The 25,729-nt window shown below is 41.9% G+C and overlaps 1 protein-coding gene and 1 pseudogene across 5 annotated transcripts in view; one reads left to right on the top strand and one right to left on the bottom strand.

Moving 5' to 3' along the window:
- SLC9C2 (solute carrier family 9 member C2 (putative)) overlaps nt 1–23,085 on the top strand; it is an 86,721-nt gene extending 63,636 nt beyond the window's left edge. For 2 of the 5 annotated variants that reach the window (XM_058700260.1, XM_058700264.1), the window contains 7 exons: nt 63–188; nt 5,486–5,584; nt 8,530–8,697; nt 10,826–10,957; nt 16,185–16,370; nt 17,802–17,886; nt 19,965–20,242. In XM_058700260.1, coding sequence (XP_058556243.1) covers nt 63–188; nt 5,486–5,584; nt 8,530–8,697; nt 10,826–10,957; nt 16,185–16,370; nt 17,802–17,886; nt 19,965–20,098 — 930 coding nt within the window. In that variant the 3' untranslated portion in view covers nt 20,099–20,242. Of the gene's footprint in view, nt 1–62; nt 189–5,485; nt 5,585–8,529; nt 8,698–10,825; nt 10,958–16,184; nt 16,371–17,801; nt 17,887–19,964; nt 20,243–22,505 lie in introns of those variants that run through there. The other 3 variants (XM_058700263.1, XM_058700261.1, XM_058700262.1) reach the window with 3 other exon arrangements.
- LOC131496432 (large ribosomal subunit protein uL23-like) lies at nt 8,631–9,895 on the bottom strand (annotated as a pseudogene).
- Nucleotides 23,086–25,729: the final 2,644 nt, after the last annotated feature.

Genomic DNA, 25,729 nt, shown 5'->3' with positions numbered 1-25,729 from the left:
ATTTTTACATAAATCTCTTTTCTGCTATAGGATCTGATCACCATTATTTTGACTGTTTTCAGGTACTTCTTAGGAAAATAAAGGCACTGAATGACTTTCCAATGGCAATCCCGCCACCAACCCCTGACAAATATCTTCATAATATTGTTTGGCTGGAAAATAAAGACGTTCTCATTGAGTTCTTCAAGGTAAAGATTCTGTCTTCTATCCTGGGTCACTTTTGATGATAATTACTTTCCACTCCCTAAGGCAAGATTAACAAAAAGTATATCCAAGGCAAGAATCCTGTGATGGCCGATGAAGTGTAAGCCAAAATGGAGGCCCAGCAAAACCCAGTTTTCCAGTTTTCTACTTTTTTTTAGAGCAAGGGTTTCAAGTTTAAATTACTATACAGGCAAGGTAGATAATATAAAAGTAAAAGAAGCTGTATAGTATTATAGGGAACAGCAAGAACTGTGGTATATTCCAGAGTTCATGCTCTGTCTAAAGTCAACTGTTATGGAAATTTAGACTCTTACAAGAAATATTTATTGAATCTTCTCCCTGTGCCAGAGGCGGTTCTAGGTTTGGGGATATGCCAGTGAATAAAGCAAATGAAGTCCCTGCCTTCCTGGACTTTATATTATACGCCTAGAGCTAAACAATAAACACATAAACACACAAATACGTAGTCTATTAGATCTATCAATGCTATGGAGAAAAAGTGAGAAGAGGGAATATAGTTGGGGAGCTATTTTATATGAGGTGGTCAGGGAAGGCTGCTCTAACAAGGTGACATTTGAAGTGGGATCTGCATGCCGTGCAGATATCTGGGAGGAGAGCATTCCAGGCAAGTGCAGTGCCCTGGTGCGGAGTGTGCTCAGTGTGTTCAAGGAACATCCCCAGAGCCCCTGTGGCAGAAGCAGGGATGGCAGGACCAGATGAAGTTGGAGAAGTAATGGAGCCTGAGTTTGTACAACTCTGCAGGCCATTGTAAGGGGTTTGGCTTTTACTCTGAATTCAATGAAAACTTAAGAGAAGGTTTTGAACAGAGATGTGGTATGATCTCACGTACATTTCAAAATGACCACCTTGGGGATGTCTGGGTGTCTCAGTCAGTTAAGTGTCTGACTCTTGATTTTGGCTCAGGTCATGACCTCATGCACTGACTGTGTGGAGCCTGCTTGGGATTCTCTCTCTCTCTCCCTCTCTCTGACCCTCCCTGGTTTGCATGTGTGTGTACACATGTGTGTATTCTTTCTCTCTCTCAAAACAAATAAATAAACTTAAAAAAAAATGACCACCTTATTGCTATGTTGAGAATAGGTTGGTAAGGGGTCAAGGGAAAGCCAGAAGCAAGAGTGATGGTGGTTTGGATTAGTGAAAGTGATGAGTGGTCAGACTCTTGATGTGTTTTGGAAGGTAGAGCTGATAGGTGCTGATGGAAGGAGTGTTAGAGAGGATGACTTCTGGGATTTTAGTCTGAAAATAGGAATGGAGTTCCTGTTGACTTAAGTGCAGAAGAGAAGATTTATATGGAGGGCACAGGAGTTTGGTTCTGAATGAGTTAAATTTGAGAAAGTGTTGAGACATCCAAATGGAGATGTTGAGTAGGCGGTAAGATACATGACTGGAATTCAGGTGGCAGGCCAAACGGGAGATAGGTATTTTGGAGTTTTCAGCATAGAGATAGTATTTAATATATGGAGACTTGGTGAGATAAGTTAAGGAATTATTATGGACATCCAAGGATTGAGTTCTGGGCTATCCAACATTTAGAGTGGAAATGAGGAGGAATTAGCAAAACAGAGGAAAGAGATGAGATTTGTGGTTGCCAGAGGCAGAGGATAGGGGCAGGGAAAATTGAAGGAAGATAGTCAAAAGGTACAAACTTCTAAGTTATAAACAAGTACTAGGAATGTGCTGTACAACATGATGACCATAGTTATTAGCATTGCTGCATGGTATATTTGAAAGTTGCTAAGAGATTAAATCCTAAAAGTTCTCATCACAAGGAAAAAATTGTTTTTGTAACTAGATGAGGTAATGGATGTTAACTAAACTTGTGGTAATCGTTTCATAATATATGTATGTCAAGTCATTATGCGGTATTCCTTAAACCTGAACAGGGCTATATGTCAATTACATCTGAATAAAACTGGGGGCGGGGTGGGGGGGAAGAATTGAGGAGTAATCCATCATGTGGGAGGAAAACTAAAAGAAAGTGGTGTTCCAGAAGCCAAGTGAAAAAAAGTATTTCATAAAGGGGAAAGTAAGCAACCATGTCAAATGAGGCTGAGATCAAATAAGAAGATTAGAAATTGACTATTAGATTTAATAATGTGGAGGTCAGATTTTTTAGATCTGAATTTTTATGCGAAATTTCCAAATTTTAAAAATTTTGCACACATTAAAAATTTAAAAATATCCCGCAGGCCAAACAAAAAACATCCTTGGATTGGATGTGACCCATAGACCACCAGTTTGTGGTTCTAGTTTTAAATGGCTATAGTATAAATTATAAGATTTATAACTTTTTCATCAACCTGTTAAAACCTCTGTTAGATTTTTATTTTTATTTTTTTTTATTAAAAAAAATTTTTTTTTTAATGTTTATTTATTTTTGAGACAGAGAGAGACAAAGCATGAACGGGGGAGGGTCAGAGAGAGGGAGACACAGAATCTGAAACAGGCTCCAGGCTCTGAGCTGTCAGCACAGAGGCCGACGCGGGGCTCGAACTCACGGACCGTGAGATCATGACCTGAGTCGAAGTCGGCCGCTTAACTGACTGAGCCACCCAGGCGCCCCTCTGTTAGATTTTTAGAATCAGGAAGACTCTGTGAGAAAGAATGGCATTTGTTTTACCATAAATTTGGTTGTACCATATTTTGTGATCTAGGCACGTAGATATGTAAGGCATCTATTTGTCCACAATGAGGACATTTTCCTTGTTTTCTAGAAAGATAGCAATCATAATGAAGTTCTACTGAGCTTTGAATATCTGATTCCTTTTTTGCTATACCAATGTTTTCTTCCTATCAGAAATTTTTGAATTTTTCTTCTGAATTGATTTCAAATGTACTGAATTAAGACTCCTTTGGTTGAAAGTAACAAGAGCTAGGGGGTAGCTGGATGAGCCTGGATGGCTCATTCGGTTGGGCGTCCAGCTTTGGCTCAGGTCATGATCTTTTGGCTTACGACTTCTAGTCCTGTGTTGGGCTCTGTGCTGACAGCTCAGAGCCTGGAGCCTGCTTTGGGCTCTGTCTCTCTCTCTGCCCCTCCCTTGCTCATGCTCTCTGCCTCTCAAAAATTAAAAAAAAATTTTTTTTAATTAAAAAAAAAGTAACAATAGCTTACTTGAATTAGTTTAAGCAAAGGGGAAGTTGACTGAAAAGACAAGGTGGTGGTATAGAGAAGCTACTAAGAAATAGTTAGCTAACTAACCATGGGCAGGGTGGGATTCAGGCCAGTTTAGGAATATCAGTGGTGGGAATTTGTGGACCCTTCTTCCAGCACTTGGATATCATGGCTCAGTTCTCAATTCCCAGGCTCCTTGTCTCTCAGTTCCAATTCTTGAGAAAGAAGTCCAACTGGCTTAGCTTGGATCTGATGTCCTGCTTTGGGGAGCACAAGTGTGGCTGCAATAAGGAGGAAGAAACCTGATGTGATGGCCAAGGGCTGTAGTGGGTAGTTTGAAAAATAGACTGCAAATAAATGCGTGTGGGAGGTGGGTGATGGACTTGGACTGGGAAGCAGGTGTCTCTAAAGTGTTTCTTATAATTTGCATTCTCCTTAGTTTTGTTAAAATCCAATTTAAGATACAGTTAGAATTTTGTTCTTTGTAGGTAATAATTTTCACAAGTGTAATTAACTGACCACCCAGCAGTGAATGGGGAGGAATGCCAAAACCAATGAGAAGAAGCTAACTCTATAGATTAATGATTCATAGACACCTGAGGTGAATCTGTCACCACAACGTAACCTCCTTCCCATCCTTGACTTACCATGCCTCTGCAAGGCTGTTGGACCCTCTCTATCCCCTTACAGACTTCTGTTACTCTATGTGTACCCTTTCCTTAATATGTTGGGTCTTGATAGCCATTTCAATCCAATTTTACCAGGGTAAAAATTGTGATGAATTGGGAGTACACAGCCCAGGGATTGTGTGGCTAACTAGCTAAAATCCACAGGGTAAACAAAATAACACCCCTTACGGTAGACTGTGATTTCAAGTGTGGTTTCCATCACAGCTACAATGGTTAATTTTAACTACTCCTCCCTTCTTTCATTCTCCAGCCAGTGTGGTTAATTAGAAACCTAATAGTCTATAAAGAGAAGCCAGAAGTCAATGGTAGAAAATAAGGGTCTGAATAATACATAAGCTGGCTAATTGGTTTTATGTGACCTTTTTAAAAAAATCGTGAAGTTATCCATGAAGTGCATGAAGTAAAAAGTGAAAACTCATCACTCCTTACCCCACATTTAGAGATAATCACTATGAATGATTTCGAGATATGTTTCCCATATATCTTTATAAAATGCAGATCTGTCACCCTAATTCCCCTGTTACAAACCCTTCCATGGCTCCTTTCTGGTTTTGGGGAAAAGCCCAAACTCTTTAATGTGCCTACAAGACTCTTCAAGACCTGGCTTTGGCTCACTTCTCCAGTCCTTTCTCTACTGGGGCTGTGTTATGACTTTTCATGGGCCCTGGCACTTTTGCCTTTGTCGGCCTCTTCCCCCATATAAAAGTACAAAAATTATACTTTACGACTGTGTTAGTATAAAGATAAATATATTAGTATTAAATGTTCTAGTATTAAAGCATTTTCTTCCACCTAAAAGTTTTTTTATTCCCTTCTGATTTTAAAACAAATGAAAATACTGTTATGAGTCCCAAATGTGTTGGGAACCCTAGGCACTATGCCTAGTGAAGCCTGTCTCCACCCCACCCTGCTGTGGCCACAGAATACCAAATCTACAGTTACCCCAACTGTAGATACTCTATTTGCTTCTGGGTCTTTGCATATGCCGAATCCTCTGCCCTGAATGGGGTTCAACTCATTGTATCCTGCCTATCTGTTACCCTTCCTTCAGGCCTCAGCTTGGCTGTTCTTTCCCCTTTAAAGTCTTCCCTGGACACCCAATACTGGGTCCTGTGGCCTTTCTGGACTTTTCCAGAGCATCCTGTTTCTGTCTCCTTTATCAGAAGTATCACACTTTATTGTAAACATCTACTCAACTGAGCACTTGTTAGATGTTTCCATCAGTCACTGTGCCCGGTACAAATCACAAAGTCTACAATTTGCTTGCTTGTTCCTTTCTTTTAAAATAAAATTGATGAGGCATGTCAGCATATTATAATTCATTAACAAACCAAAGCATACAATTTGTGGAGTTTTTTTTTTTCTACTTGAAACCCATTTCAGCTTTAACATCTTATTTCTATTTAGAAAAGTAGGCTATGAAACTTTTGTGTTGACTCCTTTTTTATTTTTCTTTCAGGAAAGAGCCAAACTTGCCTACTTCGACTATGGAGATGTCATTTGTAAAGAAGGTGAAATGCCACAAGGAATCTACTTAATTATTTCAGGAATGGCAATTGTAAGGGACTATTCATTGTTTACTAAAAATGTACTTTGAAATATATATGATTTTAACATAAGGAGAAATTTAGGAATCAGGAAAGTTTCATATTTTGAACATAATTTCTAAACGAAACCATTTCTGCTCAGAGTGAACACTACAGCTGAGAGATAATGATAATACCCAACATCTGAAAGGTGCTCCTCATTTAACAAAATGTTTTTATAGTCTTTGCTTATTCCTCGTGGCAATTCTGGGAGGAAGCAGTCTTTTCCATGATGTTCTGATAAACAACTTGGAGTGGTTGAGTTATCTCAAGGAAATGAAAGTCAAGAATGATGGGCTGGACCACAATGTCAGATCCTTACTGAGGTCAAATAGGATGAGGTTTGAAAATATGACTTTTACCCGACCAGTAGGAGGCATTTGGTGACCAGAGAGAGAAAGAGGTCAGTAGAGTGAGGGGGACAAGAGTTCTTTAGAATCTGAATGCTGGTAGCTGAATACATGGGTGAGCCCCAGCTTATGGCCCAAATAATTCCTAGATCCCAAATGATGGTGACAAGTGACAAACCCTTAGTATAATACACATACTATATCTGGCTCTCTATTTTTGGAAGAGGTATTTCAGACCTTAAAAATATCAAAACTGATCATGGAAATAGACTGTTATGATAAGTATATTATAATACTAACTAACACATATAGCCCTTATTAAATGTCTGGCACTTTTGATTCATTCATTCATTCAACAAATATTTACCTCATTACCACCACACAGTGGCACTATTCATTCTAGGCACAGAATTGACAAAACAGACAAAAATCCATGCCTTCTTAGAGTTTACTTTCTAGTAGAGGCATAGAAGGGGATGGGATAATGAACAAAATAAGCCGTTAGATATACAGTATGTTAGAGGTGATTGAGAGAGGAAGAAGTTAGTTGTAATTTTTTAAAGGGTGGTCAAAATGGCAATATACTATGACAATTAATCCTTATAATAACCTTTTTTTTCATAGAAAAAAGCTGATGTACAGAGAATTAATTCGCTTGCCCCTGCAATGGCACATAGTAACAGGTCGAGAAAGGCTTTGAACCCATAGAGTTGGACTCAGTAATGTCCTTAGCCATTATTCTATTCTGCTTCCAGTAGATGTGTCATGTTCCTATTAGAATCATAACAAAAGTACACTGCTACTTGTATTTATTAAGTATGTCGAATCAAACACTTAAAAGCTGCAACTTACATTTTCCTTTGAGGAATTTTCCTGCAATGACTGGGCTAGTTAGGTCTTCTTAAAGTATAAGTCCAACAATATTTGGGCTGGAGATGTTATTAGTGTTTAATTGATGCCATAGTAACTCAGGACAAATTTAGCAGTTTAGATTATCTCATAGTTCAGAAGTCCTATGGGCTTAGTTGCTTTCTCTGCTTGAATCTCACAAGGCCAATATCAAAGGGTCAGTAGGGCAGTGTTCCCTTCTGGAAACTCTGAGGGCAGAATCAATTTCCAGATTCATTGAGGTTGTTGGTAGAATCCAGTTCCTTATGGCTAGAGGACAGACGTCCCTGCTTCTTTGCAGACTATCAGCCGGGATCCACCTCCAGCCCCCACACCTCCCTTCCATCTTTGCATGCAGCCCCCCCACCCCCCACCATCTTAGAGCTGAGGTACAGCCAATCCCTCTCTTGATGCTGCATCTCTCTGATTGACTCTACTTCCTTTTCTACTTTTGAGGGCTTGTGTGATTACATTGACCCAGCAGCATAATCCAGAATTTTCTCTTTAGAGTCTGCTGATTAGTAACCTTTGTTCCTTCTGCAAAGTCCCTTCCCAAGCGCTACCTAGATCAATGTTTGCTTGAATAACAAAGAGACAGGAATCTTGGAAGGACGTCTTTAAATTCTGCCTATAGATGTTATCTTCTTTTCTTGGTTGGTAAAAAGCCGAGATAGGGTTCACTGCTCAAAGAGCCTTTGAATTGCATTCAAAATTAAATTAGAAAAATGTCAAAGTCCTTTGGAAGCCTGAATGCCTCTAAAAGTTTGAATGGTGATCACTGGCGGAGGGGGCATTTTCCTAGCAACTTCTTCAGTGACCCTCCATTCCCTGTTTCCTGTGTCCTGAACAATAGCCTTCCTCTTTGATGTGCACAGCTCAACTTTCTGGAAAATTCTGTAATCCTTCTGGTCGGTTCCTGCAGCTTCCTTGTGAAATCTGATAGCTTTTTTATTTCCCCCACCCATGCCTATCAGTTCTTTTCTTAAAGTGAGTCAGTCACCCTGTCTGTATTCTCCCTAAAAACTTGTTCTGTTGATGTCCCATGGAAATTACTAACCATTTTAAAGGGCGACTAGGTTGTGCTGAAATCATGGCTTGATTTGGAGGCATGTTAATTCATGCTGTCTGATTTAGTCTTCTTCCACCAGAGGCACTAGCTCATTATAATAAGAATTTCTAATAGACTCGAAATGGCTGGTTGAGTTAGTTGCAGACAGCAATCACTACTTTTGGTGGGATTTTTATAGAAGGAAGGTGTAAGTCAGTAGAAAGTTGTAAACAGTCAGTAGAAAGTTGTAAATAGGGTCATCTGTGAAGATAAAGGTTAGAAACGATCCTTCCTTTGGAGAATTGAGATGTGAAAGAAAATTGTGATTTTTTTGGGGGGGGTACCTTAATTCCTTTTTCACACCTGAAAGTGTAGTAAAGAATCTTTTCCTTCCTGGAGGGGTGGTGGGAGGGGGGATGGGCTAAATGGGTAAGGAACATTAAGGAATCTACTCCTGAAATCATTGTTGCTCTATATGCTAACTAACTTGGGTGTAAATTAAAAACTTAATTAATTAATTAATTTTAGAAAAAGAATCTTTTCCTTCCATTGTTAATAATTGAAAGAAACAGTGGGAGCTCCTGTGGCTTGGTTTGGTGAAAAGTTTCTAATTTTATATTTCCCTTTGCAGTTGCATAGCTCACCGCCTACCTTTGGAATAGACAGTAGCCTAAGGTCTGATAGAGAGTTCAAAACCATGTTTACAGAATACTGTACCAGTGGAGACATCATTGGAGAGCTGAGCTGTCTGCTTAAGCGTGAAATTGAATATACTGCCATTTGTGAAACTATTTTACAGGTAAGAAACTGGTTCTGTCTGTATTGTGGGCTATTAGTTAATTCTTCCTGAAGTAAATAAGGAATGCCAGAATCTTTTCTTCCTTTGGGTTCCGTTATCTTATGTAGCCACCTACCCAGCTATTGTGAAGCAGTGTAGACTAGCTGAGAAAAGATTTAGTGTCTCACATCCTGGCTGTGGGACCTGGAGTGAGATATTTTAATCTCTCTGTGTCTTAGTATCCTTGTTTATTAAAAGAGAGAATGTCTAGCTTTGACGTTATGAAGATTAGGAAAATGTCTAAGTGCATGGCATGTATAGACACTCAATAAATGGCCACCATTATGAAAGAAGTATTTTTAAAGAATACTTGTTTTTTTTTTAATTTTTTAATGTTTATTTATTTTTCAGAGAGAGACAGAGCATGAGCGGGGGAGGGGCAGAGAGAGAGGGAGACACAGAATCCAAAGCAGGCTCCAGGTTCTGAGCTGTCAGCACAGAGCCCGATGTGGGGCTTGAACTCACAAATCGTGAGATCATGACCTGAGCCAAAGTTGGCTGCTTAACTAACTGAGCCACCCAGGTGCCCCTAATTGGTTTTTTTTTATTGTTATTTATGTACTATTATTATTTTTTTTTTTATGTTGAAAAAATTTATATTTAGATTTAGCCAGCTGGACTCAGTTTAGATGATCCCAATTTTGTTGGCAACATCCAAAGCATCATAGTCAGGAGCCAGTTGAACATATGCTTTCTTTTCTCCATCGGGCCTGATCAGAGTGTTGACCTTGGCCACATCAATGTCATAGAGCTTCTTCATGGCCTGTTTGATCTGGTGCTTGTTGGCCTTGACATCCACAATGAACACAAGAGTGTTGTTGTCTTCTATTTTCTTCATGGCTGACTTGGTAGTCAGGGGGAACTTGATGATGGCATAGTGGTCAAGCTTGTTTCTTCTGGGGGCGCTCTTTCAAGGATATTTGGGCTGCCTTCAGAGATGCAGTGTCTTGGGCCGTCGGAATGTAGGTGACGTGCAGATCTTTTTTTTATAACTGTGGACGCCTTTCAGCACTGCTTTCTTGGCCTTCAAAGCCTTTGCTTTAGCTTCAGCTTTGGGAGGGGCAGGGTCCAGAGTCTTAGGGGTGTGTGGGACAGAAGGGAATGTTGCTTTATCAGTTTCATACCATTTAGTTTCTGGAAGAGGACAGGAGGCATGAATTTAGTCACAAGGTTGAAGTGAAGTCACTGAAGTCCATGTAGCTTGAATTCTTAAAGAGCAGTCTTCCATATTCAGGTAAGCAGTTGGCCTCTGGAAACAAATCCTGTGAATCAGTCTATAGCCAACATGCAGGGGTACAAGAGCACCCAGAGTGGGGCCCCAAGTCAGGTTCCACCACCCACTGCTGACAAAATCCAAAGGCAGAGAGACATGAGGGATGGTGAAACAAGAAAAAAAATTATTTCAGTGAGGCCAACACCAGGAAGATAGTGGATTAGCAGCTCAAAGATGATCTCCAATGTGCTGAAATACTTCCGGGTTTATATAAGGAAAATGTGGGGCAAAGGTGGATGGGTATGAGCAGGTGGACAGTGAAGGTCAAATCCATCACTGTCTTAGAGTTAATCACAGGTGGGGTCTTGCTGGCTCAGAGCAGTTCCTATTGTTTGAGGGGGTAGTTTCATTCCCAACTAAGGATGCTTTGTCCCCAAGGCCTTCAGCCTGAGCCAAGAGACAAGCTGGAAAGAAAAACCCAACTATAAGTCTGAGGTCAAAATTGAGGCAGCAGGAGTCCTCTTTTGAGCCCACTTCACCTACTGTGGCAGTAAAATAGATAAGTTTATGTGGCTTACTTCCTGAATCTTGGGCTCATGAGCTGTATCCTTTACCATAGCTATTGACTGGTATATATTTTCCTGGCTTATCACTAAGTGTATGCTTTAATTGAACTGTAAATTTTATCATCTTATATATAGCAAACAATTTCTCCACAGTACAATGCTTTTAAATGGCAGAGTATCATAATTTTACTAGAGTTGATGGTTTTTCTAAGGGGTCAGGTGAAGATTAAATCTATAGGCACCTTGTCTTCTGATGGCCTTATAATTTAGTTGTGAATCAAGCTTGCTGCTCGATATCTTGTGGTTTCAGGCCTGCTTTATCTCCCTGGAGGATTTGTATGAAGGCTTTGATGTCTTCTGGCCATCCTTGGAATATAAAATATGGCTAAAGCTTGCACTCAGTATTGCCTATCAGTATTTTGAATCAAGTCTCATTGATGAGGTAAGTTATGGGATTAAAATATGAATGGACTTTTATTTACTTTTTACGAAATGCATATCATATTTTTGAGACAGAGACAGAAAGGAAGGTTGTATCTGATATTCTAAAATGAGATTCTAGAATTTTAACCACACTTGTTCTGACTTCCTGCAGATCTTCAGTTCTCTTGTCACAGCTGATTTTCCAGGCTACCTGCAGTCATGCCTTAAAAAAACAGATTCAGCAAATATGAAATAGGCAGATTCCCAAGAACTAGGAACTCATATTTTGTGTGTGCTTTCAGACTTTGGCATTTTTAAAAAAGCCCCCGGGTGTTTCGAATGTGCATCCAGGGATGAGAACACTGCTCTAAACTCTGTCAATAGGGAATACAAGAGGAATAGCAGTTTTCTGGAGGAAATAATGGTTCCTTTTCACTAATATACAGAAACATAATGACTTCTGCTTTCAAGCTCGAAATCCCCAGCATTATGAGCCAATCTACTCAGACCCAGGTAGATGCTAATTGAGTTTCCTCTTTGGACTGGGTGCTTGTTCTACGCAGCTTTTTGAATGATCTGTGTGAGGACTGATTGGCATAGTGTTTCTTTCTTTAAAAAAAAATTTGTTTTTAGTGTTTATTTATTTTGAGAGATAGAGCACAAACAGGGGCAGAGAGAGAGGGAGACACAGTGTGACAGCAAATACTTGGTGCCCAAGAAGAGACAAGCCACGCACACTTGGGGAATCAGGAAAAGACTGTTTACTGCGCACTGGTCCTGGCCCAGCAGAGTCACCTCCAAAGGCTGAGCCCCGAACCTTGGCATCAGCCTGTTATTATGGCTGGGATGGTAGCAGGTTGAGAGACAAAAGACAAAGGGGAGGGGGCACTTATCAGTGGTGCTATCTGGGCAGTTCATGGACACAGGAGGCAAACAAGATTGCAGAAGCCAAAAGTATGCAGGGGAGTATCCAGCTTCCGACATCTGGCTGGCCCCTTTTATCTTGTTTTTATTAGCTTTTCTTCTCAACAGAATCCGAAGCAGGTTCCAGGCTCTGAGCTGTCAGCACAGAGCTCAACGTGGGGCTCGAACCCACGAACTGTGAGATCATGACCGAAGCTGAAGCTGGATGCTTAACTGACTGAGCTACCAAGGCATCCCTGGGGTGGTGTTTCTTATAGTCTCCTCTACCTATGTTAATATGAATCTACTGTCTTTTTAGATTCTTTATTGGGGTGACTGAGCCTCTTTTATGAACTTTTTCTCCAACAAGTAATAGCATTGGCATAATTTACAATCCATATTTATATCCTATTTAATAATTATTTGAGCCCCTATTATAAGTTAGGAACTGGGAAAGTGACAGACCAGAGTTCAACAATGTCTGTTGCATCTCAGTAAAATGAGACTGGATATGAATGTTGGGTTAAAAGATTTGCACATCTGAAAAGAATGAGAAGACAAGTCACAGAGTGGGAGAAAATATATATTTGCAAAAGACACATCTGATACAGGACTGTTACCTAAAATATACAAATAACTTTTAAAACTCAACAATAGGAAAACAAACAACTCAATTAAAAAATGGGCCAAAGATCTTAACAGACCCCTCACCAAAGAAGATATACAGATGGTAAATAAACACGTTCTATCTACATCATATATCCTCAGAAAAATGCAACATTGTGATTCCATTATGCACCTATTAGAATGGCCAACATTTGGAACACTGAGAGCCCCAAACGCTGGTGGGGATATAGGGCAACAGGAACTCTCATTCATTGCTGGTAGGAATGCAAAATGGTACAGCTACTTTGGAAGACAGTCTGGAGGTTTCTTATAAAACTGAACATACTCTTACCATATGATCCAGTAATCAGTATCCTTGATATTTACCCAAAGAAGTTGAAAACTTATGTTCACACAGAAATCTGAACACATATATTTATAGCAATTTTATTCGTAATTGCCAAAACTTGGAAACAACCAACAAAAATGTCCTTTAGTAGATGAATGGATAAATTCATTCCTCTGTGGCACATCCAGACAATGGAATATTATTCAGTGCTAAAAAGGAATGAACTTGGGGCGCCTGGGTGGCTCAGTTGGTTGAGTGTCCAACTTCAGCTCAGGTCATAATCTCACGGTTCGTGGGTTCAAGCCCCGTGCCAGGCTGTGTGCTGACAGCTCAGAGCCTGGAGCCTGCTTCGGATTCTGTGACTCCCTCTATCTATGTGCCTCCCCTGCTTGTACTCTGTCTCTCTCTGTCTGTCTGTCTCTCTGTCTGTCTGTCTGTCTGTCTCTCTCAAGATACACAATAAACATTAAAAGATTTTTAAAAGGAAATGAACTGTCAAGCTGTGAAAAGCCATGGAAAAAAAACCTAGATGCATATTACCAAGTGAAAGAGGCCACCAGAAAAGGTTACACACTGTATGATTCCAATTGTAGGACATTCTGGAAAAGGCAAAACTACGGACACAATAAAGAGATCAGTGGTTGCTAGGAGTTGGGGCAGGAGGAATAAATAGAGGATGTTAGGACAGTGAAACCACTCTGCATGATACTATCACAATGGATACATGTCATTACACATTTATGCATAAAATTTACAACACCAAGAGTGAACCCTAAAGTAAAACTATGGACTTTGGCTGATTATGATGTGTCAGTGTAGGTTCATCAGTGGTAATAAATGTACCACTCTGGTGCCGGATATTGATAGTGGGGGAAATTATACACATGTGGAGGCTGGAGTATATGGGAAATCTTTATACCTGTCTCTCAGTTTTGCTGTGAACCTAAAACCACTCTAAAAAATTCTTTAAAAATTAACATGTCATGCTAAGGAAGTCATGTTTCTTTACTATGTGGCAATAATTTTCAGAAAAATTTTAGTGGAAGGGCAAAAAGATTTAGATTCTTCTCCTTTCCTTTTGCTTTGCCTCTTCATGAGAAGGTAGACACGTTTAGGGTCTAGTATGAAACTCCAGAGGAGAGAATTAAGACCAATAGGTTGAAAGCGTACAGAGTCAGATTTGACTCAATAATAAGGTGAATGTCCTTTCATTTGTTTTTAATGTTTATTTATTTTTGAGAGAGAGAAACAGAGCATGAGCGGGGGAGGGGCAGAGAGAGAAGGAGACAGAATCTGAAGCAGGATCCAGACTCCGAGGTGTCAGCACAGAGCCCAATGCGGAGCTTGAAATCATGGACCGTGAGATCATGACCTGAGCTGAAGTCGGACCCTTAACCGACTGAGCTACCCAGGTGCCCCTCCTTTCATTTTTTAAGAAAACAATTTGAAAGCTATGCATATTTATTATCTAAATTAGAAAATACAGATACAAAACATAAGAAAATAGTAATAACTTTCTAGCCTGATTTTACTCCCCCAGAGAATCTCTAACACTTTGGCTTATCTCCTTCTAGTCTTTTCCCATCAAAGAACTAACCAATTAAGACTTTTAGAACCTATATAAAGAGGTTTAGAAACACTGATAAGCTTATGCTGCAAACCCTCCTCTAAATCATAGAACTCAAAATTTACATGCATTTAACAGCCAAAATAAGGAGCTTGGGTGACTCAGGCGGTTAAGCATCCAACCCTTGATCTTGGCTCAGATCATGATCTCACGGTTCGTGGCTTCAAACTTCCTCATTGGGCTCTGCGCTGACAGTGTGAAACCTGCTTGGGATTCTCTCTCTCCCTCTCTCTCTCTGCCCCTTCCCTGCTCACACTCTCTGCCTCTCAAAATAAATAAACTTAAAAAAAAAAACCCAAACATTAAAAAAAACCAAAAACTTATTTTTTAAAGATTTTCTCCTTGTAAAATTTTGGATATTTGCTAATTTTGTTATGCTTTTCATGCCCCAGGTGAGCTGCTGCTCTCAGCAGTTAAGTGTTCCGTCTGCCCATTAGGGACCAAGGTCTGAGGGCAGGGCCACATAGCTGTGCACGGAGTGAGGGCACTGTCCAGGGGATTCCTACCATGGGACTGACCTCTAAGCAGGTGTACTAGTTTGCTGTGGCTGCTGTCACAAAGTACCACAACCTGGGGGGCTTAAACAACAGAAATGTATTGTCTTATAGTACTTGAGGAGAAATCTGAAATCGAGGCGTTGGCAGGGTTGATTCCTACTAAGAGGTATGAGGGAGGGAGAATCTAGTCTAGGCCTCCTCCTTGACTTGGGGATGGCGGTCTTCATCCCACATGGAGTCCCCCTGTATGTGTACCTGTGTCCAAATCTCCCCCTAGCCTTTTTTTTTTTTTTAAAGTAAGCTTTATACCCAGAGTGGGATTTGAACTCAAGACCCTGACATCAAAAGCTGAATGCTCTATTGACTGAGCCAGCCAGGAGCTCCCAAATCTCCCTAAGGACATCAGCCATATTGAATTAGTTGTTCATCCTACTCCAGTATGACCTCATGTGAACTTAAACAATTATATCTGCAATGACCCTATTTCCAAATGAAGTCACATTCTTTATTTATTTAAAAAATTTTTTTAATGTTTATTTATTTTTGAGAGAGAGACAGTGAAAGCCAGGGAGGGGCACAGAGAGAGAGAGAGAGAGAGAGAGAGAGAGAGAGAGGGAGGGAGACACAGAATCCAAAACAGGCTCCAGGCTCTGAGCTGTCAGCACACAGCCTGATGCAGGGCTTGAACTCACGAACCGTGAGATCATGACCTGAGCTGAAGTCGGACGCTCAAGTGACTGAGCCACCCAGGTGCCCCAACAAAGTCACTTTCTAATGTACTGGGGGTCAGAACTTTAACATATGAATTTTTGGGGGACACAAGTCAACCCATACATAATAGCTCCCTTCCAGCTCTGAGGACTACAATTCTGAGCTTTAAAGTATGACTCAGAATCAGTATATTGCCTTGTTTTGTTTTAGCTTTTTGCTATTGTTTGTTCACTTGTTAAGTGGGGTGTTTGCTTACTGCTTGGTAAAACTGAATCCACAAAGCATAGCTGACCACCCTGCTGAGGCTGATTGAGAGGTCATGCCAGCCTGTAAATCAGGCTGGCATCCATATCCAGGGCCACTAGCAGTAATGATGTAAAAACTCTTGAGTTATAATCTTGTCAGAGGCCATTCTGAACTCTAAATAAATTATTTCTGTTGGTCTTAGGGTCCATATGCCTTTTGACAAGCCTGTAAATCAGTGAGTTTGCTTTCTTCTTGATTCCATGTGTCATCTGGTATGATTCATAGAAAAAATGTCATTTTATTGTAGAACTTAGAGTTTCAGAAGTGTGCGGCGTTCAATCTGGCATATGTGGAGACTTTATCAAGCTATAACGAAATGGTCATCGATAATGTGACTATGAAATTCGTTATTATTGTGTATGGCAGTGTGATTGATACTAAGACAGAGGTACAATATCTTGCACCTTGCATTTTGCCTAAAACCTGTGAGCAGGTAAGGAACGTTATTTCTAAAGAGTCATTTGCTTTCCATGGTGCCCCATAAGTGACTTTAAAACTCAACTGACCACCCTAAAAAGAAATTTAACCTGTAGTTCTTACTGCCCTTAACAAAACAGAGCATGCTGAGGGCTTCCCATGTACAGTTGTGAGGGTTGGGCCCTACACAAGAGTGTGCCCAAGGGGGAACCGAGAGCTGGAATCTGTCTACTCTCTGCTTGCCAAGCCATTTGCCCTGGAGTAGGGTTGTACTTCCCAAAGGATGGGAGACATTTTTCCTTAGTTCACACCGAGGAAATGACACCATATGCTAGTGTGGCTCTGAAGGGGTCTGCACTGGTTAGTAAGAAGAAAGTTGAGTAGGGGCCACATCACTTTGTTGCCACATGAGGGGCTGTGAGCATACCTTGACAGTGGGCCCTGGATATCACCATTCCATGGATCTGTGAGGGAGAAGAGTGTGAACACCAAGGGTGTGATAGGATGGGGTGGCAGGAAGGTGGAGCACAGGAGTGGGGAGGAGGAAGAGGGAGTGAGAAGAGCTGACCTGTCCTTAATTGGGTAGGACGTTTCTCCTCTTGAGGAGAGACCCTTTCTGCCGGTTCATTTATTAAATGAGAGGTTGTTAACTAAATGAAAAATTTATGTCTTGGAAAAGTTGGTAAACCTCCTAAAAAGTGCATTCGTCCCTTTCACAACATTATTATTTTGTACCTCTCAGCAATTCCGAGGATGATGGTAATTTAAATGCTTTTCTAATAGAAAATGAAAATCGCTTTAGCTTTGAGGCAGGGAACAGCAGGAGCTGTTTGGGATCAGGCATACTTGGGTGTAAAGCCTGGCCCTTGTGCCCACCAGTGTGGGAGCCATAGGTGACCTGCCTTCTGACCCTCAGTTTTCTATTCGTGAAGTTAGGATAACCTTAGGCCATCTCCTAAGGTTCTTGTGAGGATCCAGGGAGAGGGGACCTGGTATCTAGAAATGATAGTTATAATTGTTACTTGCACCCTACTTGCCTTCTGGGAGGGCAAATTTTGGAGGACACACAGGGCAAAAGTTCTGAGAAAAGAAGACAGTCCTGCTGTCTGGGACGGCAGGGCCCTGAGCCCTTGGACATCCATGTAGGGATAAAAGTAAATTGAGTGTATGTTGGGGGTTACCCTGTTTTCCCAAACAGAATTTCCAGTCTGGTTACAAGTAAGGTGTGGAAAGTTCCTTCCTGATAATTGTAAATGTGCAAAAGGTAATTTTCTGGGCCAAGACTTCATGAAACCATGTTAGAGGGGATTTGAAATAAAAAAGAGAGCTTAGGGTTGAAGCCCAGTTCTGAGTTTTGGCTTATTTCTTATATTCTTTGAAAAGGTTAGGAAGCAGCCAGCTTAGAGATCAAAGTCTGCTCTTTTGACTAACTTCTTTTCTTCTTTAGATTCAGGGAACTTCAGATTTAAGCAAGCTGCTGGTTATCCAAGCATCCAAGCCTGCCCAAAATACCAATGACTCCAAAGTCATGGGTAAGGAGTAGCCCTTTCCGTGATAGGAAAACCATGAAACATTCATCTAATTCTAAGAAAATGATCTGAGGGTATTGTGTGGGTTTATCACCAGTCTCCATCCTTGGGCCCACCCTGGCCTCCATGTTACTTCTGGGAGGCCACCTGAGTCCTCCAGACGCTGAGGTAGCCTTTCTCTCTCCCGTCCCTTCCTTCACAGCTGGTGTAGAGCAGCTTCTGTGTGGTACTCTGTTCCCGTCCTGGCGGCCTGGAGACCCACCGTGCTGCTGGGGGTAAAGCAGAAATGGGGCGGGCATAGACTTTCTCACAGTGCGTCCAGGGGTGGAGAGCTGGTGTGTTCCCAACAATCAAGGGGAATATGGAACCTGAACCAGGCTCTTTGACTACTCCAAACCAGTCGCAGCCACAACTCAGCTGTCTTGCTTGAGGTGCGCTTCCATAGTTACAACCTAATTACAATCGCTAAACGTGTATTAGTGCCCCGCTGCATGTATCACGGTGCTAAGCAATATTACTGAGCAGATGAGGTAGCAAGGCCTTGCTCTAGAGAAAATGCGCTGAAATCTTTCACGTAGTGCTCGGCATCCCTGCCTTGCCAAGCCCAGTGTTTTCATTCCCCAACTGCCCGAGCTCGGAACCAGGCAGCCTTAATATGCCTCTCTAATTGGCACCATCCTGGTGTTTCTGACCCGCATGATCTGCTAGCTTAGAGGTTATGCAGTTCTTCACGAATTGTTACTTCGGGGGGAGGGGCTTACATGATTTCAAACTGCGTGCAGAAAGTGCATTTTATTAATATTTTATACCTCATTTCTCATTTGCACGATTCTTGTAAGACGCAGCCCCATCGTGTGCTGGGCACTGTGCCAAGCGCTAGGCGGTGAGCAAGCCAAACCAGGTGTCTGCCCTTGTGAGGAGGAGAGACAGACATTCAATAAGTGATTCCACTTCTGCCCTAGCAGCAAATTCAACCTCAGGCATTCTTGTAGCTTACTTTCTAGGCCCTGTTCTGGGTCACATGCAGCACTTGATTTGGGGGAGTTCTCTGTGTTCCCAGCTCTCCTGTCCAAGCTGGCTTAACACTGAGATAGTCGTTACCCCTAGCCCTCACAGTGTCTTCAGTTTGCCTTTCACAGCACTCTTGGGGCACTGGGGTCTAGGGTTTGGAGCTCAGAGCCTAGCGTCAGCCCCCTTGGGGCACCCCGAGGGCTTTTGAGTCAGAGATTTTAGCAGTGCCAGAAGCAGGGTACAGGTCCTCCTCTGTTCCTGGGCCTGTAGGCCTCTCTCTTTCTTCGGGCTCTCTGCAATCACTTTTAGACCAAGGGTAATATATCATGCTTTATTTCCCGATGAATTTGGAACGAGAATCATAAATGGTAGGTCAGTGCACTGGATTGGGCCCACATATATGTTTTCTTTTAAAAATTTAAAATAAGTTGCAGGGGTGCCTGGGTAGCTACGTCGGTTGGGCATCTGACTTCAGCTCGGGTCATGATCTCGTGGTACATGAGTTTGAGCCCCTCGCCAGGCTCTGTGCTGACAGCTTGGAGCCTGGAGCCTGCTTCTGGTTCTGTGTCTCCCACTCTCTCTGCCCCTGCCCCCCTCACACTTTGTCTCTCTCACTCTCAAAAATGAATAAATGTTAAAAAAAATTTTTAAAATTTAGAATAAGTTGCAAAAGATGAACATCGACAAATTTCACATAAAAAAAAAATCCAGATTTTGAGCTTTTCCTGAAAAACTCAGAAAGTCTGCTAACGCTTGGGCCTCGTTCCTGTATGTAGCTACATTCAGAGCTGGTTGTGGGGGAAGCAGATAATGTGCAGTTTGCCACAGTCCACACCTCACCCTCTTGTCTTAGGTATGGCCTGCTTCCTCTTTTATGTGACCTCCCTGTTCTCATTTGAGTTTGTCGGCCCTTCCATTAGGTTCTGGGGACCCTAAGAGCAAACGCCCTTGAGGGAAGAAAGGGAAGAAAGTAAAGAGCTCATATGAAAGGGGGGGAAGGGAGACCTAGAAAGCAAATTGACATTTCAGAATATTCTTCTGCTACCTTTACTCTTAAATTCCTAATTTAGTTTTTCTGTCTGATGCATGTATTTGGATTGGTTCAGTCAACACTGGTCTTCGAACAACCCACAGAGAATATAATTGGAAGAGAAAAAAGGAGGTAAGAAACTTGACACATGGATTAGATTTTGTCTTACTGTGAATATTAAGCCACATAGCTGGAATCAATTGTGAAGCCAAGTAGCAAAATGTAGGTGGTAAGAAAAGAGATTCATAGTGGCAGCTCATTAATTTAGAAAAATTGGGATAAAACTCATCTGGATTATTAAAAATATTTTTTGAATGTTTACTCATTAAAAAAATTTTTTTTAATTTTTATATTTATTTATTTTTGAGAGAGAGGGAGAGACAGAACGTGAGCAGGGGAGGGGCAGAGAGAGAGGGAGACACAGAATCCGAAGCAGGATCCAGGCTCTGAGCTGTCAGCCCAGAGCCCGATGCGGGGCTCAAACCCATGAACCGCAAGATCACGACCTGAGCCAAAGTCGGACACTCAGCCAACTGAGCCACCCAGGCGCCCCTGAATGTTTATTCATTTTTGAGAGAGAGAGAGAAAAAGAGAGAGAGCGCGCAAGCGGGGGAGGGACAGAGAGTGAAGGAGGCACAGAAACCGAAGCAGGCTCCAGGCTCCGAGCTGTCAGCACAGGGTTCGAACACACAAACTGTGAGATCATGACCTGAGCCAAAGTCGGGCACTTCACCGACTGAGCCACCCAGGCGTCCCTCACCTGAATTATTTATTTATTTATTTATTTAAAAAAAAAATTTTTTTTTCAACGTTTTTTTATTTATTTTTGGGACAGAGAGAGACAGAGCATGAACGGGGGAGGGGCAGAGAGAGAGGGAGACACAGAATCGGAAACAGGCTCCAGGCTCCGAGCCATCAGCCCAGAGCCTGACGCGGGGCTCGAACTCACGGACCGCGAGATCGTGACCTGGCTGAAGTCGGACGCTTAACCGACTGCGCCACCCAGGCGCCCCTCACCTGAATTATTTAAAGATGAAAATGATAGAATGTTTCTGGAAGATGTGATTTTGCCCTGGGCTGCCCCCACCCTCTGGCTCAGTTTCCCCCCTGTGCACCTCCTTCCCGGTAGCTCAGTAGTAGGGATCTACAGGTTAAGGATGGGGAGGGTCATGCCATGCGCACAAACTAGATGTTAGCATCCACAGGCCTGTGCCTCTCCGTGTGGAGTGTGTATTCCCTGAGGATGTGGGTGCTGTGCCCGGGGGATGTGCAGCCACAGGCTGATCCAGGGCATCTTCCTAGAGCATCAGTTTTACTTGGTGCTCTTTTAAACAGAGGAAACTCATTTAACCATTAGATTCTTTAAAATGTTTTATATTAAAACACACATGGAGTAGGATGACAAATTTGCATGAATTTTTAAGATAAAATAGAAGACTTAAGGCCATTTTATTATGGAGGGTCACTTAGGTTTTGCCCTGACATCTTTTCCTACTCTCCTCAGCAATCAGGGCTAATTTGGAAAATTTTGAGAAGTCCATGTCTGGAATGGGAGCGGGGAGGGCTGGTCACATCAGGCCAGGACAGAGTGGAGGGAAGTCTGGGGAGTGGGGGACCTGTCTGTAGGCCTAGTTACTCAAGGAGTCTCTGTCAGGACCCCTAACAGAGGTCATTTGGGCCCAAGCCCCCTGCACAGTAGAGGAGAATGTTGTTCTGACAGGGCAACGGGGCACTAGGTGAATGCAGAGGTGGGCCAGGGAGCAGCAAATGGGGCCAAGGATGGGCTTCAGCGGCCTCCAGCACCCTCTGTCTCCCAGCTGCGAAGTCACCCCACGTAAATACGTTTTCCAAGGGAAAATGGTATGCTGTGTAAGCGCGGCTTCAAGAGAAGACTCTTGGGCCACCACATCTCCAACCAAGGAGTCCTCCTAAGACCCTTTTAACAGAAATTCGGGGCCCGCACTGTCATTTATGACCGTCAGAGTGGTGTGCAGAGTGTTTGTTGGGGGAAGGAAAGTTGCATTGACCGAATGTGTGATTAATGGTTCCTTTAAAGAGAGCAACTTAGTTCTTTTTAGGCAGCCTTCCTAAATGGGAAAGGACCCTCTTTCACAAATGGGAAAGGACCCTGTTTCACAAATGGGAAACCTAATGGGGGGTCAAGTAATTGGCTTCATTGACTCCTCATTTTCACTGTTCTTTTCCAGGCCCCATTATTTTAAAAAGTTTCTCCTTGTGATTTAGGGACAAAGTTTCCAGTTACCTGGGAATCAGTCACAGAGTTACCCGGAATTCAACTCTCCTGACATTTCTCTTTTCCTGAAGTGCACCTTTGTTTGACTACTCTTAGTGAATTAATGTAGTATCTCTTTCCAAGATGATGCTTGATAGCACAGAGATGCATATGTATTTACTCGTAACTGATCTCTCAAAGCCCTTAATATGTAAGATCTTTTAGAGGGAACGTTCCAGATAATAAAATGTGAATTTTCAGTTAAGTTTTTTGATTGCATTTTGATAGTTCATGTTTTTTCCTGAAATGCTCATAGTCTAATATTTTGCTTTTGACTTTCCTTTATAGTTGGAAACTGGACCCTATTTTAAAAAGGAATACTAATGGTGCTAAGGTGATATGTGGAGTCAGGTAAAAGACTAAGCTAATATCCTGGCTCACGTGCTGAAGGATCACCTGGCAAGGAGGTTACTCAGAAGTTGCTGAAATGGCTAATAAATACTTCTGTATTTATTTCACAAGCAATTGAGCTGCTGGAAAAGCTCTAACTTTAAGCAGTTGCATTATACTTGAGATGTTCAAAATTCTTCAGGATGATAATATAATTCATGGCCTACCAAATGAAACCAAATAGAGCAATTTATGAGAGTTCAAGTAATCAGAAGCATTGTACACTTAATATATTACTGACTGAAGCATACGACTTATATAATTTGATTTGTTGTTAATGACCCCCTAACATTTTCCAGTGAAAAGTTATTCCCTCCCTCCCCAATTTAGCATATGTTGAAAAATGGAACTATGTTCTCTAACCTTAGTTGCTGAAAGCAAAGTTTAGGAGAGGTTAATAGTCTTGCATTGCATAATACTGTTTGATATCACTTTTCAGTTTCTTTCTAAAAGTCAAATAAAGTTGAATGTTATGGTCTGATTGTTTATTATTTAGAATCCATTATGCCTTTTCATTTCAACAAGATTTCGAAAGGATATTTGATGCTCTACTCTAGGGAAAACCCTAAGAGAGGTACAAATAAGAAGAAAACGTAAGACAAAAAGTCAGGCCTATTTATTAGAACCTTTTGGACACCTGCCATAACAGGACAGTATTTCAACGTGGACTGCGGATCACCTGAGTGTCAGCAAATACTGGATGTGGCTGCACACGTAGGAACCCGGCCACCGTGACTGAACCACAGAGGCTTCATTTTTTCTTTTTGATTATAGTTGATGCACTATGGTTACATTAGTTTCAGGGGCACAACATGGACAAGTGTAGACGTCACGCCGTGCTCACCACAAGCATAGCTACCCTCTGTCACCACACAATGCTACTCTAACGCCATGGATGATATTCCCTGTACTATACCTTCCATCCCTGTGACTTAGTCTAATTAAAGGCTTCATTTTTCTTATAGTAACAAAACATCTAGAAATAGGCAGAGAGGGATGGGTGCAGCTGGTTGAGGAAGTAAGTTATCATGGACTAGGCTGCAGCCTCCTCATCCTCGGCCTGTGCCTTATCCCCAGGGTGGCAAAGTGACATCTGTACCTCCAGGCATCCTATTTGCTTTCCAGGAGGGCAAGGAGCTTTCTCTTTGCGAGGTTTTTGCCTTTGAGTCAGGAATGGACCTCATCCCAGGCCAGCACGGTCATGTACCTAAACCTCTCACCTTAAGATCAATTTTTGGCTGGCATCTCACTCTGCCACCCTTAATAATGATCTGGGTGGTTTTAGTGAAAAGTAAGGGGTAAGTGGATACTGGGTTAAGGGCAGTACCTGCTGTGCTCTGCGCCAGTCACATGGCTTGTTACAAATGAACACCAGCTGGCCACCTGCAGAGTCAGTCCCTGGGGGTAGGCCCCTGGGCTCTGCATTTTCACACTCCTGTGGGATTTAGTGCATTTGAAACTTGAGATACTTTGCTCTACAGTCTTGCTTAGAGGCTCATTAGCATATCTGATGGAACTAGGACATAATTCCTCCCACATACATGTTAGGATGCGTTTGGCCTAAACCCAACTCAAAAAGGCTTATGTCCTAAGGACATGTATTATTTTATGTAGTGTCAGTCAAGAGGTAAGATGGGTTCATGGTTGATGGACTCAGCGAAGATGATGATCAGATTTTTTTTCTCTCCACTTTGCTGTTGACCAGCCTCATTCTGTGGTTCCCCGTGCACAGGTAGTCAGATGGCTCCTAGCAACAATCACGTTTTGTGTGAGACAAAAAGGAAAAAAAAAAGGTCTCCAATTGCTGTCAGGATAGAATTCTTCTAGAAACTCCAATGATCCTGTTTGTGGCTCATTCTCAAGAATTGAATCACGTGCCCATTTCCGAACCAGTTACTGCCAAGAAAGTGGTAATGACCTTTTGGCCAGTTAATACACCCTTTAAGCTAAAATTAAAGTTGTCAGGGGCGCCCGGGTGGCTCAGTTGGTTAAGTGTTCAACTTCAGCTCAGGTCATGATCTCAGTTTGTGGGTTTGAGCCCCGCATCGGGCTCTGTGCTGACAGCTCAGAGCCTGGAGCCTGTTTCGGATTCTGTGTCTCCCTCTCTCTGCTCCTCCCCCATTCATGCTCTGTCTCTCTCTGTGTCTCTCAAAAATAAAAAGTTAAAAAAAATAAAATTAAAGTTGTATTTCCTCAATTCGCATTGCCCCAAAGGGGTGGAGCCAAATGGGAGTAAACGACACAGCCATTCTGGCTCCCTGCCCCTTTGCTGAGTATCTCAACGCAGATCCCTACACTTAGGGTGGAGGTGAGAGGCGAGATCAGACTTGTGGCAAGACCACACAGGGGGCCACAGATTTACCACTGTGAGAATCTTAGAAGACTGAGAAGGCAGTCCCATGGACTTCTCATGCTTCTCTCATAATCACAATTGTCAAATGTGAATTCACTTTCAATTAATAAATCTTGAACACATAATGCAATTTATTCTGTTCTTCCATGAAAATTGAGAGCAGCAACTCTTTTTTTTTTTTTTTTGTGCTCCTTTATTTTTTTTTATTTTTTTTTTTTTGTGTGTGTCCGAGTCTTTTTTTTTATTTTTTTATTTTTTTTAATTTTTTTATTTTTTAATATATGAAATTTACTGTCAAATTGGTTTCCATGCAACACCCAGTGCTCATCCCAAAAGGTGCCCTCCTCAATACCCATCACCCACCCTGCCCTCCCTCCCACCCCCCATCAACCCTCAGTTTGTTCTCAGTTTTTAACAGTCTCTTATGCTTTGGCTCTCTCCCACTCTAACCTCTTTTTTTTTTTTTTTTTTTTTTTCCCTTCCCCTCCCCCATGGGTTTCTGTTACGTTTCTCAGGATCCACATAAGAGTGAAACCATATGGTATCTGTCTTTCTCTGTATGGCTTATTTCACTTAGCATCACACTCTCCAGTTCCATCCACGTTGCTACAAAAGGCCATATTTCATTCTTTCTCATTGCCACGTAGTATTCCATTGTGTATATAAACCACAATTTCTTTATCCATTCATCAGTTGATGGACATTTAGGAGAGCAGCAACTCTTGATGGGAACTCTATTCTCCATGCCCACTAGGGCACTGAAGATGTA

This window comes from Neofelis nebulosa, chromosome 15, assembly GCF_028018385.1.
Source record: "Neofelis nebulosa isolate mNeoNeb1 chromosome 15, mNeoNeb1.pri, whole genome shotgun sequence".
NCBI lineage: Eukaryota > Metazoa > Chordata > Mammalia > Carnivora > Felidae > Neofelis > Neofelis nebulosa.
The sequence above is the reverse complement of the archived record's forward strand: the minus strand, read 5'-3'. Positions and strand labels throughout refer to the sequence as shown.